Source organism: Myotis yumanensis, unplaced genomic scaffold (assembly GCF_028538775.1).
Source record: "Myotis yumanensis isolate MYYU_CA2020_CCGP unplaced genomic scaffold, mMyoYum1.0.hap1 SCAF_13, whole genome shotgun sequence".
NCBI classification, from domain to species: domain Eukaryota; kingdom Metazoa; phylum Chordata; class Mammalia; order Chiroptera; family Vespertilionidae; genus Myotis; species Myotis yumanensis.
The window spans coordinates 5,503,767-5,516,142 of NW_027223764.1; the positions used below are offsets into that span (position 1 = coordinate 5,503,767).

At 62.0% G+C, this 12,376-nt stretch overlaps 1 protein-coding gene across 1 annotated transcript; it reads right to left on the minus strand.

Moving 5' to 3' along the window:
- Positions 1-7: 7 nt before the first annotated feature.
- On the minus strand, positions 8-11,787 carry ADAM8 (ADAM metallopeptidase domain 8). Its single transcript, XM_070432139.1, has 24 exons — positions 11,460-11,787; positions 10,531-10,634; positions 9,378-9,454; positions 9,194-9,272; positions 9,037-9,113; positions 8,539-8,722; positions 8,196-8,258; positions 8,054-8,122; positions 7,670-7,839; positions 7,476-7,557; positions 6,848-6,996; positions 6,563-6,740; positions 6,210-6,299; positions 5,883-6,072; positions 5,721-5,799; positions 5,270-5,429; positions 4,744-4,821; positions 4,306-4,390; positions 3,859-3,973; positions 3,160-3,355; positions 2,676-2,741; positions 2,430-2,480; positions 915-992; positions 8-513 (listed from the first exon to the last, which is right to left on the minus strand). The coding sequence occupies exons 1-24, from the start codon at positions 11,503-11,505 to the stop codon at positions 466-468; spliced, it is 2,514 nt and encodes an 837-aa protein (XP_070288240.1). The 5' UTR covers positions 11,506-11,787; the 3' UTR covers positions 8-465.
- Between the last annotated feature and the right edge of the window lie 589 nt (positions 11,788-12,376).

Sequence of the window (12,376 nt, forward strand, 5' to 3'; positions counted from 1 at the left end):
CCAGTCATTTAAAAGTTGATCAATAATTTAATCGTAAAACCATACTTTTTTTTAAATAGCAGGGAAACAGGCTCTGAAAATTGAGGGGCTTGCATTCCGGGGGTGCCGGAGCACAGCAGCAGGACTGGGAAGCACAGCGCCCGGGCCTTCCACCTGGGAGGCCCGGAGGGCACAGCAGTGCGGTCCGGGCACATCCACACGCAGGCCACGCAGCGGCCCACCCCAGCCTGGCGGAGCTGAGTGTGGTCAACGTGGGTGAGAGCCAGGAACCCCAGCAGAGTCCTGACCGAGAGGCCTTTGGCTGTGACCCTGGGATGTTGAAGCAAGACCTTGGCCACGAGGAGATAGCTCATCTGCCGGGACTTTTCAGAGTGGGCGCAGCCCACTATGGGGCACTGCAGGGGCTGGCAGGGTTCTTTCAACACGAACAGTTTGCAGACAGGTGCGCGGGTGCCCCAAGGGGCATCATCTCCTTAGGACGGGGGGCTTCAGAGCAACCTTTGGGCCAACTCCCTGGAAGGAGGAAACAAGAAACAATAAAAACCACCTGCTACAAAGAGTGCAACTGAATCTTATTTCCTTTCACACTTACTAAAATTTAGATTCTTCGTTCAGCCAACAACATGATGGCCCCCTGCATACAACAATAACAGTGACGGCCGCAGGCTCACAGCTAACACTGGATAAAGGACAGACTTTCGCACTTAGACTAGTAGGTGAAGACAAATGACCAGCCAGTAGGCGCAGCCATCTCTGAAAAGTCCTCTGGCAGAGTATACCGCAGAGGTTAGAATATACCTACAGCTAACATTTCTCCTTTCAGCCGACAGTGTAACCAGCCCCCGGGGCAGTGCCCTGGCCAGCCTGCTCCACTGCCCCCGCAGTTGGACATGGCTCTGGCGGGGGAGGCTCACCTCAGCGGTTCCAGGGTTGGCCCCTCCAGCCTTCGGCTTGACTGGTGGCATTGGAGGCACAGAGGTTGGCTTGATCACCTGGGAGGAAGCAGACACAGTGACAGTGGATGACACCTACCTGTCCCGGCCCGGGCACAGCACTGTCTTCCCAGGTGCTCGGCTCTGCTCCAGACCGGCCCGCAGGCTTCTCTGCTGAGCTCTCTACAGAGAAGTCCCACCCAACACCCTCCCTCCACCAAGGCCAGAATGAAACCCAAACCAGTGGGACATGGCTGCCCTCTCCTGAAGGCCCTTCCAATACCCCAACTTTACCAATAAAAAGCTTTTAAAACTGCCAGAATGTGGGTCTTGGAAGTTCAAAACCAAGAATTAACAACTAAAATTGGCAGGTTTTTTTTTTTTTTTTTCATTTTAGCTTTCCCAGGGTGACAGGGGGTGGGACTCGGGATGGAGGTGAAAGGCTGACCAGGCCTGGCCCAGCCATGCTCAGCCCTGGCCACACACCTAGCATCTAGGAGGCCTGGGTGGGCCCAGCACTTGTAGTTTTCGATAACCCAGAAGGACCTTGGTGAGTAGCTGGTCCCTCACAGCCTCTGCCTGGGTATCTCCACTTCCTGGGCAGAAATCTCTGCCTACCCTGGCCCCCATCTGGCTGGTCAAAACCCCTCCTTAGACCATCTTTGTAACTTTCTGTGAGTCTAAAATTAGTTCTAAACAAAATGTTTAAAAAGAAAGCAATAGAGAATATCTATTAAGCAAGCACCATAGTGAAGGTTGTTGTAGGGAGATCCATGTGGGTCAGTTAAAAAATTCATAGAGCCCTGGCCAGTGTACTAAGTGGTTAGAGCATTGTCCCCCCGCCCGCCCCCCTACACACACACACAAGGGTCACAGGTTCGAATCCCAGCCCCGGTCGGGAGCATGGGGGAGGTAACCAATAGATGTGTCTCTCTCACATCGATGTTTCTCTCTCTCTCTCTCACCCTCCCTCCCTCCCTCCCTTCCACTCTCTCTAAAAATCCCTCTGGTGAAGGTTAACAACAACAAAAAAGTTATAGGAATTGCATCTCTCAAAGTATCTCCAAGATATGGAGGCCACAGGGAGAAACCTGTGTGAGTCAACATCCTGGGTAATAGACAGACAGGTGGACGACAGGACACCTGGTGGGTGGAGCCTGTCCCAGGAGCGGGTGGTGACTGGTCCAGAAAGCCTGGCTGTTCCTGCCACCCCCACTTTGACAGAAGCACAGGCTGGTATTGGTCCAGGGCCAAGGTGGGTGGTGAGCAGGCCCCAGCAATAAGGAGCCCACCACAGCCAGACCTCTGTGATCTGCCCGAGAGACTTCGGGGTAAGCCTAAAGGTAGTGAGGCCTGCAGGGGGCACTCCAGAGGAGAGCACCCCACACTCTCCTGTGGGGTTTGGGGTGTCGGGAGGCTGGGGCTCTGGCCAGAGGGGAAGGGAACAAGCATAGCCAAGGGAGTCTACTGAGTGGCCGAGTGGCCAGGTCCTCTCACCTGTCTGGGCTTCGGCTCCGGGAGGGGCTTGGTGGGAGGAGCAGGTCTGAGCTGGAGGGAGGAACAGTCAGGAGCCCAGGCCCCCAGGTTAATGTCCTCACTGGGCCCAGGTGATCAGCCTCCTGAAAGTGGGGCGGCTGCACCCTGGGGTCCCAGCCTCCCAAATCCAGCCCTTGGATCACCCACCTCCTGGGACCCCATTTTCGCCACCTAGACTGCCTGGTTGGGGGTCCCACCACCACTCACCTGGGCTGGGGCCTGCTGGGTGTACATGGGAACTGGGAAGGGTGGGCTGGACATGGTGGCCGGAGGCTGCAGGGAATAGGACCATGAGCCTGGGTCTCCCCTCGCCGGCCCCCAACCCCCAGCTCAGGACCTGAGGCTTCTGCCCCTCCCAGAGGGAGAATAAAGCTCCAGGTGTGTGTATGGCGGCTCTGCCCCACCACCAGCAGGGCCCACAGCCCGAATGTGACCTGCTAGTTCCCTTTGCTCAACCGTGTGAACGCTCTGAGGTGCTGGGTTGCAGCAGAGGGAGACTGGCCCTCAAAACTGTCCGCAGGCCCTGCAGCGGCCTCGAACCTGATTCAAGTTCAATGGTCATCAGTTCGTGTGGGTCCTCAGACCCCCCATCCTCAAGCCTCCCAACAGGGTGACATGGCTGCTGCACGAAGGCCCTGGTGGAGCGCCCTGGCCCAGGGATCAGGTGGCCTGGGAGACGGCTGGTGCTTACAGCAGGGGGTGGCCGTGTAGGGGTCACTGCAGAAGCCGTGGGCCGGGGGAGCGGGCCGGAGTTGTTGGCATACATGGGAGTAACCGGCACTGGGGAGTGCGTGGTGGGGGCCGGAGCCATGCCCGCCTCTGGCCCGAAGCCCCTCTTTTGGAACAGGGGGTTGGAGAGCCCCATGGCGGTCTTGGGTGCCACGTTCCTGCCAAGAAAGTAAGATGAGACAGTGCATCCTGGCCTCAGGGTCCAATCCAGGGATGTGGGGTCCCCTGAGCATGAGGTCCCCTGGCCTGGCCAGGGTACCTCACAGCTGCCTCGGTACCTGCCACCCCCCACATGGTGCACCAGTCACAGCCACTCGAAAAGGAGAGGCAGCCTCGTGTGCGTTTTCCTGCGACTGGCACGGGGCCCGGGGCCCGACAGGGTGGGCGGCTGTTGAGGGGGTGGTGTGGGCAGTTCTCTGAGCCCATGCTATCCCCAAAGTGCCAACACCTACCAGGGTCAGGTGTGCGTGGGGGTCCGGGACTATCTCTCTGGGCTTACCATATCCCAACCTGTCACCAAAACTTGTCACCTGTTCCCACCCCACGAGAGGCCCCCGGGGACCTGCTGTGGGTTCTCTTCTTCCTCCAGCAGCAGCGGGGCCGTTTCCCAACAGCGAGGAGGGGATGTGCTTGTTGCGCAGGGACATTGTGCAACCCTCACCTCCCTCGATTGCGGCTCCCAGCCTTGCGGTAGATGAACACGCCCAACACGGTGAGTGCCAGGGTCACCAGGAGCACCACAGGCACCAGCACGCTCATCAGGAGGCTCCCGGATGCTGTGGGGAACATCAGACCGGGTGTCCATGGGGCAGTGCGGTTGAGAGGACAGACAGGGACCTTTCTGGGGCCCCTTCTTGACTGGAGCCCTGGCCTCTCCCCTGCAGCCACATACCTATCTGAAGACCCTTCTCCGGTGGGGCCGAGGTGGGGTTACTGGCTCGAGGCCCTACCCTAGACCCGTGAGGTCAGGATGCCCAGGCCTGCAAGCCTGACTCTAACAATGCACAATGGTGTGGGAGCACGCAGCTTCCTTCTCACTGCCCAAGTGGTCCCGCTGCCCCATTGGGCTGTGTGGATGTGAAGGCCCAGGGGGCCGTCGGGCTCTTACCTACGCGCAACTCAGCCAGCAGCTCTGTGCAGTGGGGTGGGGCCCAGCCCGGTTGGCAGTGGCACTTGCCCTTGTGGTTGCACACCTGGGGAACAGCCAGACGTCAGGAATGGGCCCCGGACCCTGCCGGTGCTACATCGCCCAGTGCCCACACAGGAGTCACCAGGCCCAGCCTAGGACTGTGAGGGCTCTGCCATGACTGACGGGGACCGGCTGGGCTTGTCCATGGACCTGGCTCCTACGTCCAGGTGTCCTTGGTTGTCACACACGCTGACGGCAGCAGCCCCAGCCTATGTGTCCACAGGCGCCACCACCACCAGAACTCAGGGTCTACACGGGGCCCACAGATCCTCGCCAGCTCCAGGCCTCTGCCCTCTGTCCACCCAGGCTCACCCTGAGCGTGGCCTACAGTCTCCTTCACCCCAAAGGCCCACGTACCCCATGGCCATTGCACTGGGCGGAGCAGTTTCTGGACCGGTAAACATGGAAGTCCTGGCACTGTCCTTTCCAACACACCTAGAAGGCAGGGGGTGGGGGTGGGGAGGTGTCTCATTAGGCAGTTGGTCTCAACCCCTGATCCCACTCTCCCCCAGCAGCGAAAGCCCACCCGGAACCTGCAGGTGAGCTTCAAGGGGCAGTCCGCGGCCACCACAGCCAGGAAGGCCTTGTCTGCAGCCCTTCCATTGGCAGGCGGACCACAGGGGCACAGAGGACTGTCCCCCACCCTGGCCTCTGGGGGGACTTGCAGACGGAAAGGTCTTCAAACCACGCTAGCCAGAACGGCACCGCCCCATGCGCTAAGTTTCTACTGAGAACAGAGGGTCCATCCATACACACAGCCCTCCGTCGCCACCACCTTGCTTTGGACCACCTGAGCGTGCATGTGGGGCATACGTTGGGGACATGAGGGTCCAGTGGCCTGACTGCCTCAGGAGGCACATCCAGGTTTGTTCTGGTCACTCACCCTCTTGTCGCCACACTTGGTGCCTTCGAGCACCTGCTCGAACCCAGAACCACCGTCCAGGTTAAGAGCCTGGCAAATGGCTGAGTTATAGGTGAAGGTGCAGGAGGCCCGCTCTGGAGGCTTCTGCCCACCTTCACAGAGCAGGGACTCGCACTTGGTCCTGTGAAAAGAGAGATTTGTGTGGTCTCCTGCTCTGTGCATGCTGACGTGCTCATGGGGCTGCCAGGAGACAAGGCCAGGACCCTTGGACGGGCTGTGGGGTTCCCTGATGGGGCATTCACTCACCTCCCCCAAGGGCAGGGTCATCAGGCCTGACGGTCCTGGAAGGCAGGGTGGGCCCCACAGACCCCTGACTCAGGCCCCTCCTCCTTTGTGCAGAGGACTTTCTTGGGAGACCCCACCTGTGGGGACATCCCTGGAGCCAGGGGAGTGGGGCTTGGCTGATGCTCACCTCTCGGCACCAAGGCGGGAACTCTGGCAGCCTGGTAAGACCCTGAAGGAGTAGCACACCTCCCGGGCAATCTGTGTGCCTGCAGGCCAGGAGCAGGTGAGTCCCCCAGCATGGGACCCGAAGCCACCCTCAGGCCTGTGGGTCACCTGCCGCCCGCCTCACCTGGCCCCCACAAGTCCTGGCACCTCTGGGCCCGCGTGGGGCAGGCCCCGTTGTAGCAGTAGCCCCCTGGGCACGGCGTGCCGTTCTCCTGGAAGGCGTCCTCCGGGCAAGAGGGCCGCTGGCCATCGCAGTACTCTTCCAGGTCACAGTCGTCCTTGCCGGGGCGGCACAGCTCGCCGGCCGGCTTCACCTGGCCCAGCAGAGTGACGCTCACCATGGGAACAGCAGGCCCCAGGCTGCTCTCATCACCACCATCCCCGGAGCCCCTCCCACCCGCTGACCTGGGGGCACAGCCGGGCTGGGGTCAGGAAGGGGCCCTGTGCTCACCCTGCACTCATGGCAGCAGGCGCCATGGGCACACTCGGCCCCCTCGGCCAGCTGGCAGGTGGTGGTGTTGCAGCAGCGGTCCCGACAGTCCTGGGAGACGGATGGGGCAATGCCAAGGGTCTGAGCACCGGGCTCCAGTGGCCCTGGGCCCACCTCCCTCCATGACCCACCATCAGGGCTGGGGCCTTCCCACGGATGCCCTGCAGGTGGATGTGGGTGTCAGAAGGCAGGGGTGTGTTCTGACTGGCCGTGGGCATGCAGGGCGCCAGGCGGGTCAGGAAGGACGCCCTAACCTGTGGGACTGAGACCCGGGGCTGGTGCGGGGCAGAGGGTGGCAGTGCCAGGCCCTGTACCTGGGGGTAGCCGCAGTCACACTGCTCCCCTTGCTCCACAAACCCGTTCCCGCACACGGGGCCGCCCACCAGGCGGTCGGGGTCCGGAGCGTTTGCGATGCAGGTTATACGGGGCTTCTCCACGAACGTCTCCAGGTCGTCCTGGCTGCACTGGCTGAACAGTGTGGGGAACGTGGAACTGCGGGGAGAGGTGTCTCTCAGGGGGAGGGGCCGTGGGCAGGCCACCTGCACCTCAGGAGAGCCTGCTCTGCAGGGGCCCTCAGTCAGGACTGCGGTGGGCCTCACCCGATGCTGCCCGCCATGACGCAGCCGCCCCTGGTGCGTGACTCGGGGCAGTAGCAGCCCTGGACGTTCTCATCGTGGTCCATGCCCAGGTTGTGGCCCATCTCGTGGGCCAGGGTGCACGCCACGCCGATGGGGTTAGGGCTGTGGTCCTGCAATGAGAGGCTGTGCTGGATGGGGCCCACTCGGCCCAGTCACCTTCCTGCCGGCCCTGCTGCCCCAAGCAAGGCTGGCATCACGTCCTGCCAACACTTCTTAAAACATAAAGCATCGCCCAGTGGCTCCGCAGGCTGGAGCATTATCCCGTACACTGAAGGGCTGTGGGTTTGATTCCCAGTCAGGGCACACACCCAGGCTTTGGGTTCGATCCTCAGTCGGGGTGCTTGGGATCAATGTGTCTCTCTCTCCCTTCCTCTCTCTCTAAATATTAATGAAAACTTTATCCTGGGGTGAGGATTTAGAAAAACACAAAGCATCAATGCACCCTCCTGAAGAGGCAGCCAGTCAGGTGTTCATGGGGACAGACTGCCGCCCAGCAGGTGGACCTGAGCCCTGAGGTCTCCCCCGCACGCATCCCAGCTCAAGTTCCAGGCCTGGTTCCCCACCCCACCCCGGCTGGACCCCTCCGCACCTGGTTCACAGCCCCTGAGTTCTGGGAGCACATGGCAGACACCTTGGCCAGTCCCACAGTGGCCCCGGCGAAGTCGATCCCGCTGCAAGCAAGAGAGGTGTCTGCAGGGGGACTCCCCTGAGTGCCCCCCGCGATCCCACAGCCCTTTGCTGGCGGTGGCTGTTCTCACTGCCCGTCGCCTGCTGCCCACTCACGTGATGAGCTGGACGTTGTCGTGAGGGTGCCGCCCCACCAGGTTCTGTGCCCGCCAGGTCAGGAAGTTCTCCAGCGTGACGCCAGCGTCTGAGCTGACCTGAATCTGGTCCGCATGGTTCCAGATATCCAGGCCCACCAGGACCACGCGGAACTTGAGTTCCTGATAAAGCTGCAGGAAGACAGGATTCCGCGGGTCAGGGGCCAGTTGCCTCCTCCCCGGCTCTGCCACCCACACCTCCCTCCAGGTGCCTCCTCCTCTTTGACAACCAGGGTTCCGTCAGGCTGGGTGACGTCCAGAATGGTCCTGTGTTGCTTGGGGTCCTGGAAGCCCCTGCTGGGGGAGGACCCCCTGGGAGCCCCCCCAGGGTAGAAACAGACGGCACCTTGTCCACGTGGTTCACCACCTCCAGCACCCGCCTGCGCACAGCTTCTCTGCTCCCCAGCTTCTGGAACTGATGACACAGACCCTCAGCCAGCAGCCCATGGACGCTCGCCCCCTCCGGCACACCCCCCTGCCCATGGCACCTCTCTGCTGTCCGTGACCACGTATAGCTCCACAAAGCGGGTCTTCCGGGATAGTGGCTGGTTCTGCAAAACAGCAATGAGAAGCTGGTCAGCGGCCCTAGCCATAGGCCTCCCGACCTCGGCCCAGTCTTCACACAGATCACGTCCAGGACCCCTGCTCAGTGTTGGGGGACCTGTCTAGGAGGTGCCAGCGCAGACTAAAGAGCCGTCTCCGCAGCTGCTGGGCAGTCAGGCCCACTGGCCATCGGGATGGCAGGCAGCACTCTCATTCACTGAATACACGGGAGTTTGGGAGACTCGTAGGCCCAAGTGGCAGGGCTGAAGCTGGGCAGGGCCTCCTCACCCGGGGCCTGAAGGCTGCCAAGGTCCGAGGGCCCAGCATGCTCTCCAGGCTGGTGTTGCTGACCCCGCAGGTCCCCGCCTTCTGCTGCAGGTGCTGTGCCTTGTAGAGCGCGTGCTCCCCCTCTTCCCCGCTTCCATCCAGGGGCTCAATCAGGTGCACAGCCGAGCCTGCCTGAAAGAAGCCCCTGTGGGCAGAGGGGAGTAGGGGCTCGAGTCAGTGCCCCACCCCCTGCATGCTGCCCAGGAAGGGACAGAGGCCTGGAAGGACAGGAGGCCCCCACTCGGCCCTGGGACATGCGGGCGGACAGTGTCCAGGGCCCAGTGGGAGCCTGGCAGGTGGGGAACCTGTCGTTGTAAATAGAGCCCAGACACCCAGTGCAGAAAGGTGTCCCCAAGTCTGGCCCCTCTATTCTCAGCCTCAGTTCACTTCTCTGGAAGACGAGGAGTGTGCTAGGGCCCTAACATTCTGACCCACTCTGCCCAGGTCTGGAGCACCCACCTGAGGCCATCACAGGTGCTGAGGCTGGCAGCGGAGAGAGAGTGCCCTTCCACGTGGCCCTGGTAGAAGCAGTGGTCCTGCGGGAGGCGGGCATGAGGGCTCTGCAGGACTCACTCCCAGAGCCCCCAGCCACCTTGGGGAGGGCACCAGGCCGTACCTGCCTCTGCAGCTGCTCGGTCACCTGGGAGCCATTGGCAGCCGTGTAGGTCTCCGTGTAGCCCGAGCCCACCAGGTCCCTAGAAGAGAACCACTGTAGCTCACTGGGCGCCCCCGCCCCCCGGCCAGGGAGCTGGATGCCCAGGACACAGGTGTGCTGGGGGCAGGCCCGGGCCCCTGCTCACCTGTTCTTCCGAAGGTGCAGGGTGAAGGTGTTCCCTGGGGCACCAAGGACATAACTCACACTCTCTGGGTACAGGCCCTGAGCCAGGAAAACAAGAGGGGTCTAAGGTGAGGGGCCTTGCCTCAGGCTGCACCCATCTCAAACCTGGGGTGGAGCTCAGCTGACAGGGATGCAGCCCAAGGCCAGGGCCCCCCAGCCCGAAAGCCCTTCAGAGGACCCTAGGGTCGCTCAGCATCAGGCTAGTGAAGGGTACTAGCCCAGGCTGGGCTGTAATGCAGGGGTCCTGGCAGGCCTTGGGCCTCGGTTTCCCCATCTGTCCACACAAGGTCAATGACAATAATGCCCCTTCCCCAGGGAGCAAGGGGAGGGGAGATGTAGCCCTACAGGCAGCAAAGGAGCTGTGGGTGGGATAGCCCCTCCAGCGCTTCCAGCACTCCCCCCATACCCTCCCCTCAGGAGACACAGTCCCTCCACCCCTTGTCAGGGACAGCACGCACCTTGCCCTCAGGGTGGAGTGAGGGTCCAGGGGGCTTAGTGTCCTTCCCAGACACCAAAGACAGGACAGGGCTACCCCCAATACACAGGCAGGCACATCCAATTCACACATACACACACACACACACACACAATGCACACCCCACATGGGTTCCAGGAATGACCCCAGGCAGCTCTGGGTATCTCAGCCCAGGCCAAAGCCCCTAGGAAAGGGTGTCACTGCAACCACACAATGCAACAGGCTCTTGGGGAGCCAGCCACCCCTCTAGTCTGAGGAGGAATTTGACTTGTCACTGCTGAGCGAAACTGGGGAGTGGCTGGGGCAGCCCCTGGCCCTGCCCACAGGGAGAGGCAGGGAGCAGGAAGGTGAGGCCTTGGGGAGGACAGCCAAGCCAAACACCAAGGACGTCACTCACACTTTCTGGGTACAGGACCTGAACCAAGAAAACAGGAGGGGTCCAGGATGCGGAGCCCAGGTGGGCAGTAAGCCCCCTCAGGGGTCTGCCCCAAAGCCCTCAGCCCACCTGGCCGTCAGCCCCAAGGCTGGCCCCTCACAACCGGTTGGGACACACAGGAGCTATAATCTTCTAATTGGGCACTGTGGGGCCAGGGAGGGACCCCCCACACCACCGCCAGGCCATGGTCCGGCCAAGACTCACCACACCAGAGGGCAGGGCTCTGCGGGCACGAGGACCTGGCAGGCGCTGGGGCCTCACCACCTCGTACTGCTCCACGTGGGGCAAGGAGGGGCTGGGGGCGGCCACTGTGGGAGAGAAGGGTATCAGCAGGTGTGCAGGGCACCCATCCTCCTGCCCTGGGAGGCCCCTTCCTCGGTGAGACAGTGTGGGGACCAGACTCGGATCTGGCATTAGGAAGACAACAGGACCCCAGCTGGTGGGGCCGGGCAGCCCCTGTCCCGAGGCAGCCCTTCCAGGAGCCCACAACTAACCGAGTAATTGCATCTAACAGGGGAGCTGACCAGCCTCCCTGGCACTAGAAGCTCCCACATAGCCAACAACAGGCAGCGGGGCAGGCCGAGTTGGGTGCTGGAGATCAGCCACCCAAGACCCTGTCCTCTCCCTTTTAAGGTATTAACAGGTGTCTTGTGACCATTATGTTGCAAACCTCCAGGCTCAAGAGGCCCTGGGGCCCCAGCCACTCGCTTGGTCGCCTCCACGGTGGGGATGGGACACCATAGAATCCAGACAGGAGGTTCCCGAGCCGGTTGGGGCTAGAGCCAGCAGCCTGCTTGGTCCTCCCCAAGCAGGAGGGGGAAGCAGGTCCCCAGGTGGCTAGACATCCCCCCTCTCAGCTCCAGGTACTGCTCCTCAGTCCTCCCTTCCTTCCTGGGGTGGGGGTCCGGGTAGGGATGGCAATCACGGCTCTATCCCAGCCCCAGTTCCCGCTAGGAGCCCAGGAATGACCCAGGCACGGGTTTCCCTCACTTCCCTTTTGAAGGTCAGTCTGTCCCCTCTCAGGGCCTCCCAGTGGGACCAGCACAGGGCACAGTGCGGGTACAGGCCAGGTGGCCAGCCTCTGGCGGGGAGCAGCTCCCTCCACCTGGCCAGAGCCCACATCCAGCACTCACCCTGCAGCCACCACACGCTGAGCAGCCAGAGCCCGAGGTGGAGCATGGCCGAGGTGTGTATCGGAGCTCAGGGGTCTGGAGCGCAGGTGGAGGTCTGGGATCACAGATGAGGATTCGGAGGTCTGGGATCCAGATGAGGGGAGGGTGGTGGAGTGTGGATGGGGATCCGGTGGCCTGGAGATCCGGGGATCTGGGATCCAAGAGCACAGATGGGGGACTCAGGGGCCAGCAGACGCAAACAGGAGTGGGGATCCAGGGTCCAAAGTCAGCGGTGTGTGCAGGGATGTGGCTCTGCAATCTATGGAACGCGTCTGGTCCCAACACTGGCCCCGAGGCTCTCCTAGGGGAGCCGCCCCAGACCCGCCCTTACCCACTAGGACCCGCCCTCCGGATGCTGGGAGGGGCGGGGTCTGGGGCACCTTGGTCAGGGTGCCCCGCCCCTCCCTTTCATCCTTCCTGCCCCATGCTCTTCGGTGTTCTTATGGCTACGGCTGGTCCCCTGGGGGCTCCTGGATGGTGCCCGCCGTCCAGCACATGGAAAAACTTCATACATGTGGACTGAATTAAGGGAGAGGGAGGCAAACAGACTACTCTGAGCCCCTCCCTGCAAGGCTGGGCCCTGGTGGGGAGAGTGGCGTGTGAAAGGCTGTCTCGGGTGGGTGAGTCTGAAGGTGGGGGATACCCTGACTTCCTGGGGAACAGAAAGCTTCTGTGGCAGCATGAAATCCACCCAGGCCCTGGTTCTGCTCGAACGGGCTGCAGAGGCCTCACTGGGGAGGGGAGCACTGGGGTGCCACCCACTTCACCTTCACAGACTGTTCTGTGCAGAGGCCACTTCCGGGTGGGCTTGTCCATGGGGGTCGCCCAGCCCTGCTCTGGGGGGCCCCAAATAGCAGTGAAGGCAGCCTGCCCATTGG